Source organism: Vicia villosa, linkage group LG1, assembly GCF_029867415.1.
Source record: "Vicia villosa cultivar HV-30 ecotype Madison, WI linkage group LG1, Vvil1.0, whole genome shotgun sequence".
NCBI lineage: Eukaryota > Viridiplantae > Streptophyta > Magnoliopsida > Fabales > Fabaceae > Vicia > Vicia villosa.
The window spans coordinates 99,891,475-99,915,141 of record NC_081180.1 but is presented as its reverse complement, the minus strand read 5'-3'; the positions used below and the strand labels follow the sequence as shown (position 1 = coordinate 99,915,141).

Here is a 23,667-nt window from a genome sequence, read left to right as displayed (position 1 = left end):
ATTCCCAAGTGCACAATTATATTGTGTAATAAATAAATTTGTTTTCATGGAGAGTTGTGTTGACTGCCAATTTTTTATTTTGTGAAGATTATCTAAGCGGGTAGAAAATATGTTGGATTGATTTTTGTTGAAAATATAACAAGAATAAGAAAGCCTTAGAATCACGACGCTTCATAATGATATGTCTATATATTGTTGGAACAAACACAAAGTTTGCAGGTGAATCAATGGAAAAAATGAAGATTTTAAAAAGATTGAGAAATATGAGATATTGAGGTAGAGAGAGCAATGGAGGAAAATTATATCAAATGACATTAACTTTGACCAAATTACATGAGGGTATTTATAGGATACTAAACATTACAACTTGGAATCAAACAGACCCATAAAACAGCTGAAAAACAAATTATCACGCATGAAATCGATTTCCCCAAACGGGATAATAGATTGCCACATCTGCAAATGTAAAAATAAAACACTTCAAGTCTCAGGAAATCGATTTCCAAAATAGGGGTAATCGATTTCCCCTTCGCAACTTTGAATTTTCAGACTTCCAGAAGTGCTTTTCCCATAAGCTGTTTTCTACGGAACAGTCTCAAAAGCTTCCACAATACATTTGAACTATCAAGGACTTCAATACACCACCTTAATTCAGATGCTCCAAGTTCTTCATACCTAAACTTGTCACTAGCTTCTTGAAAACCACATTTGTTACACCTTTCCTTAACAAATCTGCAACTTGTTCTTCGACAATATCCTAATCGCAACTGGCCTGCACACACCATATCCCTCAAGTAATGAAATCTCATCTCAATATGCTTGCTTCTCTCATGTGCTATGGGATTCTTAGCAAGATTAATAGCAAACATGTTATCAACCAAAAGTGTGACAGCTTCCTCTACCTTGCTGCCCAACTCTTCCAGCAGATTCACAAGCCACGCATTCTGACACGCACACCACGACGTCGTGATATACTCGGCCTTACAAGAAGAGAGTGCTACCACAAGTTCCTTCTTAGAACACCAAGAGATGGGTGCTCCTCCAAACATAAAGACATAACCAACCGTAGACTTTTGATCATCCTTATCCCCGCACCAATTAGAATCCTTGTAATCAAGCAATTTGCACTTCCTGCCCGTGTCAGTTGTGGTAAAGAGAATTCCGCAGCCAAGAATATCTTTGACGTGTCGTAGGATTCTCTTAACTGCTGCCGAGTGAGACACCTTCGGTCTCTCCATGAATCTACTCGCAATACTGACACTAATCGCCAAATATGGCCGCGTATTGCGTAGATAACGTAACAATCCAATCATCTCCTATATTATGTTGGATCCACTTGTTGCTCATCATCACTTTTGGACAACTGTAACCTTGCTTCAATCGGTGTATTAGCAGCATTGCAATGCTCCATATCACACCTCTTTAATATCTCAAGTGCATACTTTCTTTGATGCATAAGCAGTCCCAATTTTGACTTGTGGAACTATATGACAAGAAAGTAAGTCATGATAGCAAGGTCACTTATTTCAAACTCCTCCATAAGTTCACTTTTAAAATTATAGATTCTTAACTCATTGCTTCCCGTGATCAACAAATCGTCCATATATATGCAAAGTATTATCACATCTTTGCTCACATTCGTCTTCACATAGACACCATACTCCGAAACACACTTCTTGAAGCCAACATCAACAAGAAAACCATCTATGTGTTTGTTCAAAGCTCTTGGAGCTTGATTCAAACCATAGAGCACATTCTTCAACTTGTAGACCATTCCCTCTTGATTTGTCACAATAAAACCAGGGGATTGTTCTACATAGACTTCCTCTTCAAGTGGACCGTTCAAAAATGCAGATTTCACATCCATTTGATACATTGATCAATTGTTGCAATTCAAAATGCCAAAAACAAGCCTACGGTTTCCAGCCTAGAAACCGGTGCAAATACCCCATTAAAGTCTATCCCTTCTCTTTGCAAAAAGTCCATCGCAACAAGTCGAGCCTTATGCTTGAAAATTTTGCCTTTTGGATTTGCCTTCACCTTATAGACCAATATCACACCGATTTCTTTCTTTTGTTCTGGTAGATCGTTCATCTTCCAAGTACTATTCTTCTCGATCCATTCCAGCTCTTCTTTCACCACACACAACCACTTTGGATCGCATAGTGCCTCCTCCATACTAACGGGCGCAGATTCGGCCATAAGCGCAAAGTGAATGAGATCACCATCATTATTAATCTCATTGTATCAAAATAATTTTCAATCTTGAAGCCTTTGAGACAAACCTCTCTGCCTTGCTGGTTGTCTATTGAATTCACCGTTTTTGGCTTCAAGCGGCTGTTGTTCAGGATTTTTAAGCTGCTGATTTTCTGTGTTTCCTTCAGGAATCGATTTCCAGATATGGGGTAATTGATTTCCCCTTCTTCAAAACCTTCAGGATGCAAAAATCTTGAAGGAAATAGATTTCCACCAGGAGGGTAACTGATTTTCACTTCTTTCATGGCCATTTTTCTGCTGTCAAACAACCTCACTGCATCCATAACCACATCACGATTGATCATGATCTTCTTACTCTTCACATTAAACATATTGGAACCTCCGGTAGGGTGGTAACCGAAAAGCAATATCAATTATCCTTTGTCATCCAACTTTTTTCGAAGTTGTCCCAGAATATGTTTAAACGCAAATTTACCGAAAACTTTCAAATGACTTAAACTTGGTTTAAATCGACTTCATACCTCTTATGGAGTCACTTTATCTAACTTCTTTATATAGCACCTATTCAACAAATAGGTAGCTGTAGAGACGGCTTCACCCCACAATTCCTTCGACAAGCTTTTACCCTTCAACATGATACAAACCATATTCATTATCGAACGATTTTTCCTCTCGGAAACACTATTTTTTTAGGCGTATAAGGTGACATAACCTTACGCACTATACCCTCCTCATCAGAATAATTCACAAACTCATTCGAGGTATACTCACCTCCACCATCTGTTTTGAGAATCTTCAACTTGTGACCGCATTGCCTCTCTGCCATGGATTTAAACCTTTTGAACACATCAAACACCTCATATTTCCTCTTAATAAGGTAGTTCCATAGTTTCCTACTAAAATCATCGATAAACGTGATAAAGTACTGATTGCCTCCATACGAGTTGACTTGCATTGGACCATAAACTTCAGAGTACACCACCTCAAGGTGACATTTGGTCCTATGACCCACATCTTTGTTGAAACTACCTTTATGTTTCTTCCCTTGCACACACTCTTCGAAAATCTCAACTGCAACATTGATTCTTGGTAACACGGTTACCATACCATTCCTATGTAATGCGTCGAGGTTTCAAAAATTGAGATGACCAAGACAGTAGTGCCACAACCACTCTTTTCGACTTGCCTCTGTAGAAAGACACCAATTCTCTATCACTTTCAACTCTATTTTGAAGGTTCTATTGAGATCCATAAGAGCTTTAAGGACTAATACTCTGTTTCGGTCTAAAACACACAAAATATTGTTTTCCATGCGAATCGTATAATCCTTCTCAAGCAATTGGCCAATACTCAAGAGATTACATTTAATTCTAGGAATGTATAGCACATATTTGATCAAGGAATGGCCACCTTCCCTTCTCATGATCAAACATCACCAACCCCGTCAGGCGCTAAAATGGTGTCATTCGCGAATCTCACTTTTATCTTTGTGGCTTGATTGATTTTGACAAACCAATCCTCTCTACCTGTCATGTGTGTTGAACAACTAGAATCCAAGTACCACTCATCACTCCCTTGGACTCCATCTCGAACCGTTACTATAATGTTTTGCTCCGGACACGTTTTTACAGCACTTTCCAAACTACTGCAACTGCTGCCCTACAACTTGCAGCTGCTACTGCTGTTGTCCAGCACATCACTACTACCGTAATTCTCCTCCTTGATCATCACAAGAAGCATATTATCATTATCCACTTCTTGTCGAGCAACCTTAGTCTCATCGCTTTGACTTTCCCTTTGTTTTGCATTACACTCTCTTGAGAAATGACTGTATCTTTGGCAATTGTAACATTTCAAGTTACTCTTTGCCTTATCATCCCCTTCATAAGCTTTCTTCAAGATCTCCCAAGATTGCTTCGCTGAATCGCAATTGCCAACTTTTTCAAAGTTGTCACCATCAACACAAGAGTGGATCAAGAAGAGTGCCTTATAATCTTTCTTCTTTTCTTCCTTATGTGTAGCCTGCTCTGCATTAGTAGTTGCAGCCCCAAGTGGTGTAACACCATTGTTAACCACTTCAAGAACATCTTGATAGTCAAACAACATCTTCATTTTTTACACCATTTTTCATAGTTCTTCGAATCAAAGGTTGAAAGATTGGAGGGAACACGATCATTGGATACGGTAGTCATCTTTGCAGCGGATTAAGGATAAGAATCAGGCTCTTAATGCCAAATGTTGAAACAAGCACAAAGCTTGTAGGTAGAGAGCACAAAGCACAATGGAGAAAAGCGGAGAGTTCGAGAAGATGGAGAAATATGAGATATTGAGGTAGAGAGCAATTGAGGAAAATTATACCAAATGGAATTAACTTTGACCAAATTATATGAGGGTATTTATAGGATACTAAACATTATAACTTGGAACCAAACAGAACCATAAAACAGCTAAAAAATAAATTATCGCGCAGGAAATCGATTTCCCCAAACTGGATAATCGATTTCCACAACTGCAAATCTAAAAATAAAACACTTCAAGTCTCAGGAAATCGATTTCTCAAATAGGGATAATCGATTTCCCCTTTGCAACTTTGAATTTCCAGACTTTCAAAAGTGCTTTTCCTATAAATTGATTTTTACAAAACGGCCTCAAAAACTTCCACAATACATTTGAATTATCAAGGACTTCAATATATATCCATTATTTCCTATCTCAAACTCAAACAGTTTTCCCTTCCCTTAAAAACACCTTGAAATCACATATTATTCCTGAAAATAATAACTAAACAAAAGGTAATAAACATATCCTTAAATCAAAATAAATTTATTAACTTGTCCTACAAATAAAGGGTTCAAAAGCAATAAACTTTTATGTCATCACTTAGCTATTTAATAGGTAATGTGTCTAAATATTATTGAAGTCTAAACAAATTCTCGAGATAGAATTTTTATGAGTTCAAGTGTGTAATTCATGGTTTTAAAAAATGTTCGTGACCACGAATACGACTGCAATAAAACGGTTTTGGCAGATTTCAATACCGATACCGTTATCAGTGTTTTCTATATTGAAGAATAATTTGTCATTAATTTACACTGCGACGACCGCAATACACCTATGCTAACCGAAATCGCGAAAACATTTACGCGACCGCGATCGTTTTTAAAGACCTTGATAGTACTTATGAGTAGAGCTGTCAAAATGGACTCGGTATGGTGATTGTTAATGTGTTTATCTTTGAGTATGGTGATTAAAATCCAGTTCCCACTTTGATAATTGAAAGAAACCTAATTTTAGGTTATAAGTTCCCAAAGACCACGCTCTTCTCTTATATCCTCTGAAGAACTAAAATGAAATTCAAAAAATCCTTTACCAAGTGGGACAAGCTTCCAAGCTGCAAAATTCTTCCAAATTTTTTCCTTCTTAACGAATCTTCTGTTAACGATGAATCCTGCAGTCTTTAATACCATTTTGATTCTCTTCTAGTGTGATTTTTATGTTGATCAAATCCCCTATCAAATTAGGTTCTAGAAGTTGGTTAACAATTAATTCAACTTCAGCATTGCTCATTAGTTGCGCATACGATTTCAGGGTAAACACGCGACCGGAGTAGCTATGGCTATATATATATATATATATATATATATATATATATATATATATAACAAATGAGGTCAATAACAACATGAATAAAAAAATCAACAAACACTACAACACGGAAGGCCTTCTAAAGCGCTTATTTTGGGCTTTAAAAGCGCTTTAAAGTGCTGTCAAAGCCAGCGCTGGCGTAGGTAACAAAAGCGCTTTTGAAAGCGCTCTTGTAGACCCCCTATAAGAGCGCTTTTTTCAGAAAAGCGCTCTTGTAGACCCCCTATAAGAGCGCTTTTCTGGAAAAAGCGCTCTGGTAGCTCCCCCTATAAGAGCGCTTTTTCTAGAAAAGCGCTCTGGTATCCCCCCCTATGAGAGCGCTTTTTCTGGAAAAAGCGCTCTGATAGCCCCCCCTATAAGAGCGCTTTTCCAAAAGCGCTTTTGTAGGTTGCGTTTTTTTTTTTTTTATGCTTTTTTTTAATCTTTGGCAGCGCTTTTAGTAATAAAGCGCTTTCGTAGGTGACCCTTTAAGAGCGCTTTTTAAAAGCGCTGTCGTTGCTAAATGAGGTATTTTAAAGTGCAGCCTGTAATTTAAGCCTCCCAGTTCGACCTGTAATATTTTCGACCTGTAATATATTTTCAACCTGTAATATTTTCGACCTGTAATATATTTTCGACGATATATTTTCAACCATAGGTAGGACAATATATATATATACTAATATAATACCATTATAATATCCAAAATTATATATCTACATCATTATAGTTCCTGTCAAACAAACTAAATCATGTAAAGTATGAATATAGAAAGTTTCACATGTAACTAATGTGAAGGCAAGCCTCTACAACATTATGTTTTGATGAAGACAACTATCATGAGCATGCATCAATAAAGGATGAGCAAAAAGATCAAATTAGCTATGGTTCAAGATTGCAACTTTCATGGAGATTAGCTTTGATTGATTGATCTTCAAGTCATAATGGTACAAGTTAAAGACTTTTACATTGATACTACTTAGTGCTCAAAAAATCATATAAACTTTCATACATATGCATGCCCAAACTCATATATGCATGGCATAAGTTTCCAACCTTGAAAAACATGCATTTTTACCCTTTGAGTTGAGGTAACCGGTTACCAACATTCATGTAACCGGTTACATTGTTGGCAGTAGCTATTTCTGGGCATTTTTACTTGATGTAACCGGTTACATCATTTTAGGTAACCGGTTACATGGTCGTGAATTTGAATTTTCTGGGCATAACGTAATCATGTAACCGGTTACATGCTTTAGGTAACCGGTTACACCTGAACCAGTGGCAACTTTTCATGTTAAATCTGTCCCAAACGAATTCATCTTTCAAACCTTTAACCATTGCATTGTTCTATCAATATGCAACCATTCTAAGAGGCATATAGTCACCTATATATACTATACATTTCAGATTTTATTCCTCACCTCTTTCATTACAATTTACCACCTTTTTGATCATATATTGTCATCATATATTTTCATACAAGTGTTTCATACTTGAACTTTCATTGAAACTTTTTCTACACATTGTTAGAAAAGTTTCTCATTCATACATAAACACTTGAGCACTATTATATCATTGTAAATTGTCTTGCTTGAAAGAGAAGATCAATCTTATAGATTGATATATGTTCATTAACATTTCTACTCAAATATATTCATTATTATTGACTTGCTATTCAGGATTGTTGAAAGCAAGGGTTATTGATTAGTGAGAGGATTGTTCTCATAATCAAGATTGTAAATCCAAGAGGATTGTTCTTGGTGGTTGAGATCTTGTTGTCCAGGATTGTTGGAAACAAGTTAGTGAAAAATCCAAGAGGATTGTTCTTGGTGGTTTTGTTAGAAGATTGTAGGAGGAGTCTTGTGTAGGCTTGTACAAAGATCTAACAATAGTAAAATCTCTTTCATGTTGAAAGGGGACTGGAGTACTCTCGGATTGTGAGGGGAACCAGTATACATCATTGTGTTCTTTACTTTTCCGCATTTTACCGCTTTCATCACTATTATCAAGAAAAGAAAAGAACCATTCAAAAACCTTCAAACACCAAACCAGAAAAATAAGTACAAGTATTCTAAAAACCGGATAAGTCTTTGAAAACCTAATTCACCCCCCTCTTAGGCGCACTCTTAAACTTACAATTGGCATCAGAGCAGGTTATAGGTAACCTGTTCCTAAAGATCCAGTATGGCTTCCGCAAATCAAAATCCAGTTTTTAGAGATGGTGGTAGTAACAACAAGCCTCCATTGTTTTGTGGTGAATATTTTGACTTTTGGAAAATCCGAATGAAGGCTCACTTAGAAGCACAAGGAGAAGAAGTATGGGAAGCAGTCCAAAATGGTCCCTTTGTTCCTACAACTGTTGTCGATGGTGTTGAATCAACAAAGCTTAAAGTTTCATGGAATGATGATGATAGAAAGAAGGTTCTTGCTGACAAAAAGGCTATCAATCTTCTTCAAGGTGCTCTTAGTATGGATGAATTTTTCCGAGTATCGGCATGTACAACAGCAAAGGAAATATGGGATACTCTTGTAGAAACTCATGAAGGTACCACCGAAGTTAAAAGATCAAGATTGAATACCTTAAGTCAAGAATACGAACTGTTTAGAATGAAGCCTAGAGAAACTATTCTCGAATTGCAAAAACGATTCGTTCATTTGACAAATCACTTGAAGGCACTTGGTAAGACCCTCACTAGCGAAGAACTAAATCTAAAAGTGCTTAGATCCTTAACGAGAGAACGGCAACCGAAAGTAACGGCGATATCCGAGAAAAAGAATCTATCAAAGATGACTTCTGCAACCTTGTTCGGTAAACTTCAAGAATATGAAACAGAACTCGGAAGACTTGAAACGCATGAAATTGAAATAAAAGATTCAAAAGATATTGCCTTAAAGACAAGAGCCAAGCATCATGATAGCAATCAAAAGGATGAATCCATTAGTGAAGAAGATGATGAGTTTATCAAAAAATTTGAAAAGTTTCTAAGAAAAGAAAGGAAAAAGGAGATCATTAAAGAGGAAGCACCAACAAGGAAGATTAAATGCTTTGAATGTGGAGAAAGAGGACATGTCAAAAGTGAATGCCCTAAACTTGAAAAGAAGAACAAATACTTCAAGAAAAATAAGGATAAAAAATCAAAGAAAGCATATGTAGCATGGGATGACAATGAAATAAGTTCATCTTCAGATGAAGAACATGTGAATCTTGCATTGGTAGCAACACACCATTCCGATGATGAAGACAATGAGGTTAGTAATGAATTTTCTCTTTATGATATTGATGCACAAGGTGCAATAGATGAACTATTAAAAGAATGCAAAATTCTCTATAAAACTATCTCATCTCAAAAGAAAATAATATCATCTTTAGAAGAGAAGGTTAAGATAATAGAAGAAGAACAAAAAGATGACAAAGAAAAAATGATTAGTGTTCAAGAAGATAGTGTTGCATGCATGAATTGTGAATCACTTTCTTTTCAAATTGTTCAATTAAAAAGAGTCCTTGAAAGGTATGAAAAAGGACAAATTGGTTTGGAAGGTGTCCTTAGGCAACAAAGATTCTCTAATGATAAAAGTGGTCTTGGATATGCAAAGTCTAAACCAAGTACTAGTAAAACTATCTTTGTGAAGGCAAGTGAACAATTCAACAAATTGGATAAAGCACAAAAGGTTCATCATCATCCTAAGAAAAGATTTCCTAAAAAGAAATCTTATGTTCCTAGATATAGAAGTAACTTTGAACCTACTTGTTTTTATTGTGGTATTATTGGTCACACACCTAATGCTTGCTATGTGAGAAACTTTAGTGTACCAAGTGGGCATTATGTGTGGGTTAAGAAAGGAACTAACTATGATGGACCCAAAGCACATTGGGTACCAAATCAAACTTAATTTGTTTTGTAGGTTTGCTTAAGGACCATTTAAAATCTATGGTGTTTTTTTTTACAAGTGGTGGTTCTAAGCATTTGATGGAAGACTTAAACTAACTTTCAAATCTAGTTATAAAGTTCAAGGGTGATTTCACATATGGATAATACCTTAAAGGAAGAACTCTTGGCATTGGCAAAGTTGGAGCACTAATTTTCATATCAATTGAAGATGTACTTTATGTTGAAAGACTAAAGCAAAATCTTCTAAGCAAAAGTCAACTTTGTGACAAAAGCTTCAAAATAATATTCACCAAAGATGAATGTTTGATGAAGTCACTCATGAGTTAAAACTCATAGGTAAAGAATTAATTGTGTTCATATTTTATTTTCAATAATTTATCTTTTTCCCATCCTTTTTGATAATGACAAAGGGGGAGAAGATATTTGTGTGTATGTGTATGCTTGCTTGTCTCTAATATTTGCAGCCACAAAGAAGTAAAATTCTCTATAAATCAAGGGAGAGCTTTGATCAAGGGGGAGTTATCAAATTTAGGGGGAGCATTCACATAAGAACATTACACTTCATATTTCAAAGGTTGTCATCATCAAAAAGGGGGAGAATGTGAAGGCAAGCCTCTACAACATTATGTTTTGATGAAGACAACTATCATGAGCATGCATCAATAAAGGATGAGCAAAAAGATCAAATTAGCTATGGTTCAAGATTGCAACTTTCATGGAGATTAGCTTTGCTTGATTGATCTTCAAGTCATAATGGTACAAGTTAAAGACTTTTACATTGATACTACTTAGTGCTCAAAAAATCATATAAACTTTCATACATATGCATGCCCAAACTCATATATGCATGGCATAAGTTTCCAACCTTGAAAAACATGCATTTTTACCCTTTGAGTTGAGGTAACCGGTTACCAACATTCATGTAACCGGTTACATTGCTGGCAGTAGCTATTTCTGGGCATTTTTACTTGATGTAACCGGTTACATCATTTTAGGTAACCGGTTACATGGTCGTGAATTTGAATTTTCTGGGCATAACGTAATCATGTAACCGGTTACATGCTTTAGGTAACCGGTTACACCTGAACCAGTGGCAACTTTTCATGTTAAATCTGTCCCAAACGAATTCATCTTTCAAACCTTTAACCATTGCATTGTTCTATCAATATGCAACCATTCTAAGAGGCATATAGTCACCTATATATACTATACATTTCAGATTTTATTCCTCACCTCTTTCATTACAATTTACCACCTTTTTGATCATATATTTTCATCATATATTTTCATACAAGTGTTTCATACTTGAACTTTCATTGAAACTTTTTCTACACATTGTTAGAAAAGTTTCTCATTCATACATAAACACTTGAGCACTATTATATCATTGTAAATTGTCTTGCTTGAAAGAGAAGATCAATCTTATAGATTGATATATGTTCATTAACATTTCTACTCAAATATATTCATTATTATTGACTTGCTATTCAGGATTGTTGAAAGCAAGGGTTATTGATTAGTGAGAGGATTGTTCTCATAATCAAGATTGTAAATCCAAGAGGATTGTTCTTGGTGGTTGAGATCTTGTTGTCCAGGATTGTTGGAAACAAGTTAGTGAAAAATCCAAGAGGATTGTTCTTGGTGGTTTTGTTAGAAGATTGTAGGAGGAGTCTTGTGTAGGCTTGTACAAAGATCTAACAATAGTAAAATCTCTTTCATGTTGAAAGGGGACTGGAGTACTCTCGGATTGTGAGGGGAACCAGTATACATCATTGTGTTCTTTACTTTTCCGCATTTTACCGCTTTCATCACTATTATCAAGAAAAGAAAAGAACCATTCAAAAACCTTCAAACACCAAACCAGAAAAATAAGTACAAGTATTCTAAAAACCGGATAAGTCTTTGAAAACCTAATTCACCCCCCTCTTAGGCGCACTCTTAAACTTACAACTAACTCATGTCAAACAAACTAAATCAGTAACATCAACAATATTATACTTCAAATCGACACAAATCCTACATGAATAGTTCTTGAATATAAAATTGACACAAATCCTCTTTGATTTCTTCCAACTTAAGTCTCGTGTAATAAATTATAAGAAATTATCTTAAGTTATAAATTCATACCGTGATTGGAATCTCTAATTGATTCGCTTGAAGGATTTCTTTCATAAACCTCAAAACATAGTATCCACAATCTGAACTGTTTCGCTGTTGCGGACACTACATAGAAAAACAAATAAGATTTTATAGTTGTCTTATTTTATCAAGTAGCATAAATATTATAAGCAAAATTGTGAAAAATAATGTACCTGCACTTTGATCCAAGTAATGTTGTTTGATTTAGTCCGGGATACCTGTGCGTCTCGTTGACTTCGGAACACTTGTATTGATCTAACAAAAATATAAAAGTATTTGTTTAGATCAGTCTCACAAATAATTAAATATATAAATATACACGAATATTTAGAACGATCCCACTTACAAATCAATCATTTCCTTCATAGTCGGATAATTGGTCCAGTCACCATTTACCGAATTCAGATAATTCACCACTTCTCTTATAGGGTTGATAGCAAGCAACAACCAGTGTGCTCTTTAAATTAAAACAATAGGTTATTTGAAAATTTTGCTACACAAAAGAAACAGAGATTAGATGAACCAAGAATGAGAAACTAACCCTACTGGTCGGGTATTATACGCCCAAAGAATCAGACTTTCTGTATTGCCGGTGGACAGGAATCTATCGACTAAGCGCTGTCTAACTGATTCCGATTCCGAAGCAATTATCATTCCGCTGCAATGGGCGGAAGACACGAAACGGAATATGTTTGACAATGCAGTCCCGCGCAACACTCTGTCATACAACAACCTTAAATAAAAACATAATAAACATTAGATTATTTTCATTGAAATGTGTAAATAAATTGTGGGACTAATTAAATAATATATCGGATGAGTGAATATTAACGGATGTATGAGTGCATATTACCGACGCCTAATTGTTCATGCGTAAAAATCTCTTCCAAGTCATCAATTGCAATATTTGACATGAATTCAATACCGAAGACACCTTCATCCATATTGATTTCACGTAAAGCACCATCCTTAAAATCGGACATATCAACAATTGTTCCGAGCGTCGTCCGATATCGAGGCACAAAAGCACCACCTTTTTTTGCCGCTGGCTTCGGAGGACCATTGGGTGGTACGCTACGAACTGGCTGCGTCACTTGTTGTGACCCCCGAGCAGATGCCTAAAAATCATATAAGTTAGGTAAAATATAAAATCATGCAGTTTTAGATTCAGATTATATATTAACACTTTAAATGTACCTCTTTTAGTGATGCAACAGACTCCTCCTCCTGTAAAATCCCTTTACCCTTAATTGCGGGTTTTGTAGGAGCAGTCTAAAATTAAAATGTAAAAAATAATTAATAAACGGTGCAGAATTGACATTCGAAAACTAAATGATTCATAATCGTTTTCAATATACCTCATCACTAATGGTAATGAGCTCCGAGGGCCTTGCAACAAATGATCCTATTGCATCTCGCAGCAATGTCGTCTCTGAGACCATGTCAGGTACCGGTAGCATCGCATCATGATCTAATACAACATCCACCGATACTTTCAGGTGTTCATCCGGGAGCGGTCTATGGTGAAGTAAATCTCCCAAAGTGTTGTGCACTTTTCCCTTGCCAACTAGGCGATAATTCGGTGACGATAAGTATAGTTGGCAAGATGAAATGCCCTAAACCAGTAGTAAATATGAAGTCATTATCATTAATAAAATAGAACAATTTGTAAGGAAAAAAATTTATAATTACCTCGGGAAATTTTCTTTGACAGTTGATACTAGCTTTATCACTAGTTTCTTTCACCGATGAAGTATTACACTTTTCTCTCATATACATATCTTTATCTCTTTGCAATTCAGAGACTTGTGCTTGCAATTCCTGCAATTTTTGCAACACTTCTTCATTGGTAGGATTTCTTCTCCTAGGATGCTTGTAAAAAGAGGTTGGAGTCACACCATGACCTTTACCCCTCACCCGACCGAGATACTCAGGAGCATCTAATGCTCTACTAAGTACGCTCCTATCATCCTGGTCCTCACCGGTGGATACCGATTGCGACAAGGTCTCCTGTAATTCATTTACATTTCAATAATTATTAGTGGAGATAAAAAAATCATTTATATATTAAAAAACATTTGATTTAATTAAAGACACAGTGTTATACTTACACATTCAGCATAAACTCTTTGAACATCGGGATCGACAGCTTGATTCTTGCCCACACGAGCTTCCTTCCACAACACATGTACTGGAAGTGAGGTTTCCTCAATTTTCGTCTCCTCTAACTATGCATTGACACAAATGATAAAATCGTCAAATAAAACACATTTAGACAATTAATTAAAACGCATTTCTATTTACTTATAATTTTTTCCTCTAAGCGTGCATATCCCAAACACCCTTTTTTGTATGGATACGCGGCTTTTGATGCTCTCGCACTATTTGTGGCACTCCTTTTCCGAAAAGATTCATCTCTTTGCTCTACAAACTTAGCCCAATCATTATCATTAATGAACATCTCATACTTTTTTGGACGTCCCGGGGCCTCTTCAAGAAAGTTTCCTTCTTTATCCTTAAGATAGTTGTTTGTTAGATAAGCTTTCCACCCTCTATATCTTTTTCCGGCCAAACTAAGAATGAAGCGTTTACGCTCATCTGGTATGGTAAAAGACCTCTGCAAACAAACATACGCATAGAGTGTGTTAGTATAAGTAATTTAATCAAATTATCGTCAAGATAATAACAACAACCATATATGATACCTTAAGCTCGTCCCAAATCATGTCTTTTTTCTCGTCCAACTCTTTGCTTTTCAGATTCCATTTAGCTACAGAGACTGGAATATGCAAACGAACAAGTGTACCAATATAGCTTGTCAACTTTGCAGAATTAGGACCAATTGGTTGGTTATCAGAATTCCATTCCAAATTATATATCAATCCTTGGTCTCTATGTCGAATGATTCCCTTCATAAGGGACACACCTCGTGCAACTTCTTTTGATGATGTATCCGGAGCATCTATATCTTGTGAGTTTTCCTATGGCTTATCTTGTGGGTTCTCTTGTGGGTTTTCTTGATTACTAGCCATTGAACCTGTATCAAACAAACTAAAGCACATTAGTACACTATTAATATGCTAACAATCTATACAAGTCAAATGGAAGTCAAACCATGCATGTACAAGTAAATCGGAATCGAAATTGGTGAAATCAGAATAAGCGTAAAAAAAAAAGAAAGTTGTCGGAATTGAACGAAATTTACATGGCTATGGTAAAACGTCCTCACGGACTCAAAAATGAAGTCGGTTTTCCGAAATTCAGACCCTAAGCCCGACTTTTGATCACGGGCAGAAGCAAAACCGATAAAAAAACAGTCCCGAAATGTAAAGATAAGTGAATGAGCAGCTCCGGAATTGTTAAAATAGTATAGTTACATGTAAAGAAGTCGACAAACGGATACATGGTTCAAAAGTTATGTACAAAACGAAAATATGCACCAAAATTGAATAAGTATTGTAACAATCGGAATACAAATTGAAAAAACTATACAAATTGAATATATAACAATCGGTACAAATTGAATAACGCACATTAGTCGGAATATGTATACTATTACCTTTTTCACTAACGTCTCTTTCTTTTCTTGGTAGGATTGTGTGATACGCGTCTCTTAACAACGCGGACGGTTGGATTGATCCAAATACCCTCATTATGATCATTTCTAGTACAAGATTCGTTCTCATCTTGATCGTTTCTTGTACAAGATTCAATGCCAACACCAATATCACCTTGATCTCCAATGTTTTCATCAACTATTTTGTTTGATAAAAGCACTATAGACCATTTCGTACTTGTCGGATCATTGACATAGAACACTTGTTTAGCTTGAGAGGCTAGAATGAAAGGCTCATCTTTGTACCCCACCCTATTGGGATCCACTTGCAAAAATCCTGACTTATCCATTCGTATGCCACTATTATTTTCAACCCACTTGCAACCAAATACAGGAATTTGAAACTTTGCGTAATCAAACACCAAAATGCGCTCGATAACCCCAAAATATGACAAATTTGCAAATTTCGGATTTAAGTCATTCGCACTTGATATGTGCATTGCTTCAGCTACCAAGGTAACACCACTATTTTGCATAGTACTTTTATCATCCTGTTCTTTGGTATAAAATGTGTATCCATTAATTGCGTATGCGCTATAAGAAAACACAATTATACTTGGACCATAGGCTAAACATCTCAACCTTTCTGTTACTGAAGCAGGATCTGAACGATACTTTGAATAAATATGTTCCCTAAACCACGGTATGAAACTTCGATTGTGCTCTTGTACTATCCAGTTCTCATTTCTATTCGGCTTTAAATCTCGGAGAACAACCTTGTGCATTTCAACATACGGCTCAACCTCAATCTCATTGTGCAGAACATACAAGTGCGCTTGATCCCGTTCGACCATTGATATTGTCACAACTTTATTTCCAATTAGCCTTTTTCCTTCTTTTTTTCGACAATATGAGATTTGGGGAGTCCAATTGATTGAACATTTGACAGATATTCAGTACAAAACTCAACTGCTTCTTCAACAACGTATCGTTCGGCAATACAACCCTCCGGTCGACTTCTGTTTTTCACGTACCCTTTTAATATTTTCATATAACGTTCAGCAGGGTACATCCATCTCATATAAGCTGGTCCGCACAATTGTGTCTCTTTCACAAGATGAACGACTAGATGAACCATTATGTCAAAAAACAAGGGAGGAAAACACATTTCAAGATCACATAAAGTAACAACTATCTCTTTTTGCAATGTTGGTAAGATCGCGGGATCGATCACCTTACTTCAAATTGACCTGAAGAAAAAACACAGTTTAGTTATTGCGCTTCTTACTTTTTCTGGCAGAATAGAACGTATACCTATTGGTAAAAAATGTTCCATTGTAACATGGCAATCATGTGTCTTCAAACTCTTTAACTTGAGGTCTTTCATGGACACAAGTCTTCTAATATCTGAAGAGTAGCCTTCTGGAACTTTAACTTCACTGAGGAACTTACACAATGTTTTCTTCTCCTTTCTAGATAGAGTGTAAACAGCAGGTGGCATATATGTTCGTCTTCCTTTCGTCACGGGTCCCAATTCAGTTCTCATCCCCATGTTTACCATGTCATTCCTTATGTTAACGCCATCCTTAGACTTTCTTTGTATATTGAGTAACGTACCTATAACACTGTCAAATACATTTTTTTCAATATGCATAACATCCAGGAAATGTCTTACGTACAACGACTTCCAATATGGAGGTTCAAAAAAAATTGACTTCTTCTTCCACCCACCCTTGACAAGTGAATGTGCAAAAGGCTTGCCAAACTAAGTGCTCACATCTTTCACCTTTTCAAAAATTTGATCACCTGACAAAAAAGGCGGGGCTGTATGATGCTCGGCCTTTCCATTGAATGCTTTTCTCCACCCACGGTAGTGATGATTAGAATTTAAGAATCTACGATGGCCGAGAAAGACATTCTTCTGACAAAGATCCAATCGTGTCGTATCGGTTTCATCTTCACAAACAGGACACGCTTTTTGACCTTTATTGCTGTACCCGGATAGATTTCTGTATGCTGGAAAATCATTAATTGTTCCAAACAACATCGCCCTCAAGTTGAAACTTTCTTTCCTATACCCATCGTAAACCTCCACACCGTTCTCCCACAAAAACTTTAAATCTTCGATTAAGGGTGCCAAGTATACGTCTATGTCATTCCCTGGTTGTTTAGGCCCAAAAATTAGCATAGATAACATCATGTACTTACGCTTCATACATAGCCACGGAGGTAGGTTATAAATCATAAGAATCACAGGCCATGTGCTATGCGAGATACTTTGAATACCATGCGAGTTCATTCCATCAGTAGACAATGACAAGCGAAGGTTTCTTGCTTCTTTTCCAAATTCAGGATATTCACTATTAACTTTCATCCACTGTGGTGAGTCTGCCGGATGTCGCAACTTTCCATCAATAATTCTTTCATCTGCATGCCAAGTCAAGTGTCTTGAATCGGTCTCACTATGATACATGCGTCTAAATCTCGGAATTATAGGAAAATACCATAAGACTTTGGCCGGAGAAAACTTTTTCTTATATCGAGGGGCACCGCATTTAGGACACTCATTCAACGCTGCATACTCGTTTCGAAACAAAACGCAATCGTTTGGACATGCATGTATCTTATCATAGCTCATGCCAATAGAGGACAACATCTTTTTGGCTTCATACGTTCGATTGGGAAGAACATTATCCTTTGGTAGCATATCTTTCATAAGGGCTAATAACTCTGTGAAACTTTTATCCGACCATCCATTGTCCGCCTTTAAGTTGTACAACTTTAACACCGCAGACAATCTTGTGAATTTTGAACAACCATCATACAACGGTTTCTCTGCATCGCTTACCAACCTCTCGAACATTTTGGGACAATCCTCAAGATCTTCTTCAAGCGCTTCTGCAATCTCTTCAACTCGATCGTAATCGTATGTGTCTGTGCAATCGTCGTTTGAAGAATACTTCGTATTACACCTCGACTCAACATTCCTGTTACTTTTTTCACCATGCAAACTCCAAACTGTATAACTTCTATCAATTCCAAACCGTAGTAAATGCGATGCCATCTGTTTCCCGTCAACCTTATCCCCATAACAGCAACCCAAGCAAGGACACGTCATACGAATCGGGTCTTCGGAGTGCGCAACCGCAAACTTAACGAATTCCCATACCCCTTTCTCGTATTCTTTCGACAATCGGTTTGAATTCATCCATGTCTTATCCATGTCTTAATTAAGCTAAACAAAAACGGTCAAACTTTCACTCTTCACAAGTAACCCCTATGGCGAATTCAATTCACAAAGTTAGTAAGTTCATCACTTAACGATTAACGAAATTGACATCAAGAATATTCCACATGTCGGAATAATGAGTATTACTTAATATAATCTAAAAGTTACAAAGTTAGTAAGTTCATCACTTAAACAATATTAAAACAGTACATCTATCACTCATGTTAAAACTTCAATACATTAAAACATTAACACAGTTTAGAATCTATCACTCATGTCTTAATTAATTAAGCTAAACAAAAACAACTAATTACTAAGGAACAGAACGGTATAATGTGTTTCTGTCAAAACGCAAAGGATACACGGAATGAATCAGAAGCAATAAAACGCAACATATTACTTTGGCGAGAGAGAACAATTAATTACCTGTATAGTAGTAAGCAACTTCTAGACCCGCACAATGTAAGATTCTTGAAAACGATCAAACTTTCACTCTTCACAAGTAACCCCTATCTAGCAAGATATTCCTAAAAAATATAAAATAAAAAACTTAATTGAAGAGTATAAAAATGAGGTCATAATCCATAGCTTAAAAACCAACAAGTTCATGGTATATTCCAATTAAGTTCAAAAGTGGGCAAAACAATAATTAACTCATGGTTTTATCATGCTATTAGTATTCGGGCAGCCACAACAACAATAGTAAATCATGGATTTATTGTTAAGTAAGCTAAACAAAAACACTAATTATTCACGTAACTAATTGAACAAGAAGAGGCTATTGAATATTATCTTAACACATATTGAAATTATATAAGAATATTATAATAACAATTCAATTTGAATTGAAACTAATTAGACATGACATATTAGACACAATTTCTAACAATTTATAACAACTACTAAGCTATGTCAAGAAGTTTAATAAGTTCTCAAAGATTAGAAAAGTGTTGCTGCCGCGTATGAATTTTACAATTCCTAATCAAAAAATTTCATTTATCAAAATTACTAGATTACTTATAACAACCGGAACCTTTCAAAGGCAAGATTCACCTCAAGAAACTAATACCAGGCAATTACTAATTCAACAAATTCCATAGATAGTTTATCACCTCAAGAATCTAAGGAAAGAAAAATCTTTTATAGCTATGTATCAAAGATAAAAACAGAATTTCAACTATAAAAAAACATATGAATAAACACTAAAATCATGTTCATATATATATATATATATATATATATAATTTTGTTCTGCAGCAGTAGGGTGTGTAAAAGTATTTTCACAGCAACATATCGATTCGGCAGCATAACGACATAGTAATCTCTCAACATCAAACCAGAAATCAAACATATTATACTCTCAAATTATAGTGTCTGATGGATAAAACCAGCATCAAACCAGAATCAAACCACAGCATTGTTATTCAATTGAAATGAATAAATATAATTTTAGTGTTATACTCTCAGGTTTTATTCTGGCCGTGTCCTTTGAATAAAATACCTATAAACACTAATCTTTCAAATGTCAAAAACAGAACTATAAATCGTGTACCTCCTTCGTCTTCTCTTCGTCTTCGTATTCTGGGCAGTGATTCTTCTTCATCTTCGTATTCTGGGCAGCGATGGAGTTTTTATGGAGGTTAAGTGTTGCGGTTTTGAGGATGAGCTACGGTTTTGAGGAATATTTATGGAGTTTTTATGGAGTTCTTCGTATTCTGGGCATGCAGCGATGTAGTTCTTCGTATTCTAGGCAACGATGGCAGAGAAAGAAGATTAGGGATTATGAAACGCATATCAGAATTATTTTGATTTTAAAAATTTTAATTAACGAAACAGCTATGAAAGCGCTTTTAAAAAGCGCTCTGGTAGCCCTGCCTTACCAGCGCTTTTTAGGGCAAAAGCGCTCTTGTAACCCACCCCCCTATAGCAGCGCTTTTGAAAGCGCTTTCTGAAAGCGCTTTCGTACCCCCCTATAAGAGCGCTTTTTGAAAGCGCTTTCGTACCCCCCCTATAAGAGCGCTTTTTGAAAGCGCTTTCGTAAACCCCCCCCCCTTTAAGAGCGCTTTTTTTGCGTATTTTTATTTGTAGCGAAACCTATACCAGCGCTTTTTCCTAAAAGCGCTTTAGTAGGGTGCTGCTAAAAGACAATTTTAGCATAGTGAAATACAAAGATAGAGGTTAGAAAGAGTTGATATAAAGTCATACATACAATTTCTCTTTACAAGATTATCTTTTAAGAATTAGGTCAAACTATAATTTTACTATGGTATGATAATTTATTGATTGAGCCTTGGATCACCTACTATTTATATGCACGCCCATACTCAATAGTGATGTGGCTGGAAGAAAATATTGATTAGGCTGGAAAAAATCTCATATTGATTAAAAATATAATTTAAAAATATATATATAGAGTGACATCTTTCATTTTATAAACGGTTATGTTTAAGTTAAACCAGATTCTAATTTCACAAAACAAAAAAATCAAAACAAAAAAACACCACACGAGAGTAGCTCTAAAATTACTTATAACAAAGTTTTTATAATAGAAAAGTCAAGGCAAGGCAAGCTAGCTACTATCCATGCACAAGTCATGACTTAAGCAATATATAAATAAAAAATTAAAATCTAAGAGCTAAATAAATCTAGCTAACTCACAGTTTTCAAAACCAAGGATAATTCAATTTATTTATAAATAAAACAAGTCATAAGAATATTGGAAATGCATATTTTTATCAGACTATGATTCTCGGCAATTTGAAAACCTGCAGCCATGTTTGCAGCAGATTTATAGCCAAATTATCGATAGTCCTAGTCCTGTATTGGCATGAAATGCACTTACGGTTTTGAAAAAAATAAAGAAAGAAAGAAGAATGTTATACATATTTAAAAATGTTAAATTGTAGTAGGAATTTTATAAATAACCTGTTTCTACTTTTTTTAATGATTAAAATGGCAAGTCGGTTAAACCTTTCCAATATTATATCTTCAATTGAGAAAGTAACTACTGGCCATGCATGAGTCACGACTTAAGCATTATACAAATGAAAAACAGATAGCGTGTGGTAACCTTTGACATAACACAAAACTTGTTTCAAAGGAGTTCCACCAAAGACAAGGTTTTGACTTCATTGAGACCCTTTCTCCCATTAAGAAAGGTAACTACTGTAGTAGCCATGCATGAATCATGACCTAATTAAGCATTGAATGAATACAAAGAAAATAGAGAGCGTCGTAACCTTTGACATACTGCTACTAGTAACACAAAACCAAGTATATAATTTTATTTTATTTTTAAAAAAGAAACTCATAAATTAATTAAGGAGTAGATATAAGTCCTCCGAGCTACCACAAAGTGATCTTTGATTGTTTTTATTTTGCCTATAAATAGAGTATCAAACCATGCAAACACAACAACATCATCAACTAAATATCATTCATTCATTAGTACTATATTATATATCAAAAGAAAATGGGAGATACCAACTATACTAGTAATGAGGAAGATAACAAAATTAGTGTTTTTTCTGATGAAATAGAAACAGAAGACAGTGCTTGTCTTTCAGCAATGGTACTTACCACTAATCTTGTTTATCCTGCTGTCTTAAATGCTGCTATTCATCTCAATTTATTTGAGATCATTTCTAACTCATCACCACCTGGTGCTTTCATCTCACCTTCACAAATTGCTTCTCAACTCCCATCATCAGCCCAACACTCCGACTTGCCTAATAGGCTCGACCGAATGTTGCGCTTGCTCACTAGTTATTCCCTTCTCACTTCCTCCACTCGAACAGCCGATAATGGCAGCAGTATCGAGAGAGTTTATGGACTCTCGTCGGTCGGAAAACACCTTGTCCCTGATGAAAGTAGAGGCTACTTGGCTTCATTCACTACATTTCTATGTTATCCAGCATTGTTACAAGTTTGGTAAGTTCTTTTATAATTAACTTGTTTAATATATTTAATAAATGTAGAAAATGGAATAAGAAATAATTTTGTTGTTATTCAGGATGAATTTTAAGGAAGCAGTGGTTGATGAAGACATAGATTTGTTCAAGAAAGTGCATGGAGTGACAAAGTATGAATACATGGGACATGATAAGAAAATGAACCAAATATTCAACAAGTCAATGGTTGATGTATGTGCAACAGAGATGAAAAGAATGCTTGAAATATACAGTGGATTTGATGGAATATCAACACTGGTTGATGTGGGAGGTGGAAGTGGACAAAATCTGAAAATGATAATATCGAAATATCCATCAATAAAGGGAATTAATTTTGATCTGCCACAGGTAATTGAAAATGCAGCACCAATTCCAGGCATTCAGCATGTTGGAGGAGATATGTTTCAAAGTGTTCCACAAGGTGATGCCATCATACTAAAAGCTGTATGTCATAATTGGTCTGATGAAAAATGCATACAATTTTTAACCAAATGTCACAAAGCATTGTCACCTAATGGAAAAGTCATTATTGTGGAATTCATATTGCCAGAAGAACCAACCTCAACTCAAGAGTCAAAACTTGTTTCAACTATTGACAATCTCATGTTTATCACAGTTGGTGGAAGGGAAAGAACTGAGAAACAGTATGAGAATTTGGGAAAAGTATCTGGATTTTCTAAATTCCAAGTTGCTTGCCGTGCTTTCTCATGTTTAGGAGTCATGGAATTTTACAAATGAAGCAATTATTACAACAACAGTAACTTTGAATTTTAAAATAAACAGTAAAGTCAAAATAAAGACCTCTTTGTGAGGTCAATATAGTTATTGTACTTTGTACTTGTTGTAATTTCTGCTTTGGTGTTATTATGTATTGTGTCATTGTGTGTGCAATTTAAGAATATTTGTTTTGTTTTGTGAAAGTATAAGTTTAAGTTTGGTTTTCATGATTTCAAGGAAGATTGGTTTCTCTTAAATTTTTATAGATTTTTGTAAGTTGGATTTGCTAAAAAGAATATATGCGTGACACCCTATACCTATATGGGTGGTCAAAGCTTATAA

At 35.5% G+C, this 23,667-nt stretch overlaps 1 protein-coding gene across 1 annotated transcript; it reads left to right on the top strand.

Moving 5' to 3' along the window:
- The first annotated feature begins 22,068 nt into the window (after positions 1-22,068).
- Positions 22,069-23,352, top strand: LOC131613412 (isoliquiritigenin 2'-O-methyltransferase-like). The gene is made up of 2 exons (XM_058885088.1): positions 22,069-22,588; positions 22,671-23,352. Exons 1-2 carry the CDS (start codon positions 22,131-22,133, stop codon positions 23,344-23,346), a joined length of 1,134 nt encoding a protein of 377 aa, XP_058741071.1. The 5' UTR covers positions 22,069-22,130; the 3' UTR covers positions 23,347-23,352.
- The last annotated feature ends 315 nt before the right edge of the window (positions 23,353-23,667 follow it).

Bases quoted from the DNA above. Each gene is read 5' to 3' on its own strand.
- LOC131613412 (XM_058885088.1), top strand. From the start codon at position 22,131: ATGGGAGATACCAACTATACTAGTAATGAGGAAGATAACAAAATTAGT. The intron at 22,589-22,670 runs GTAAGTTCTTTT...GTTGTTATTCAG, and splicing joins CCAGCATTGTTACAAGTTTG to GATGAATTTTAAGGAAGCAG.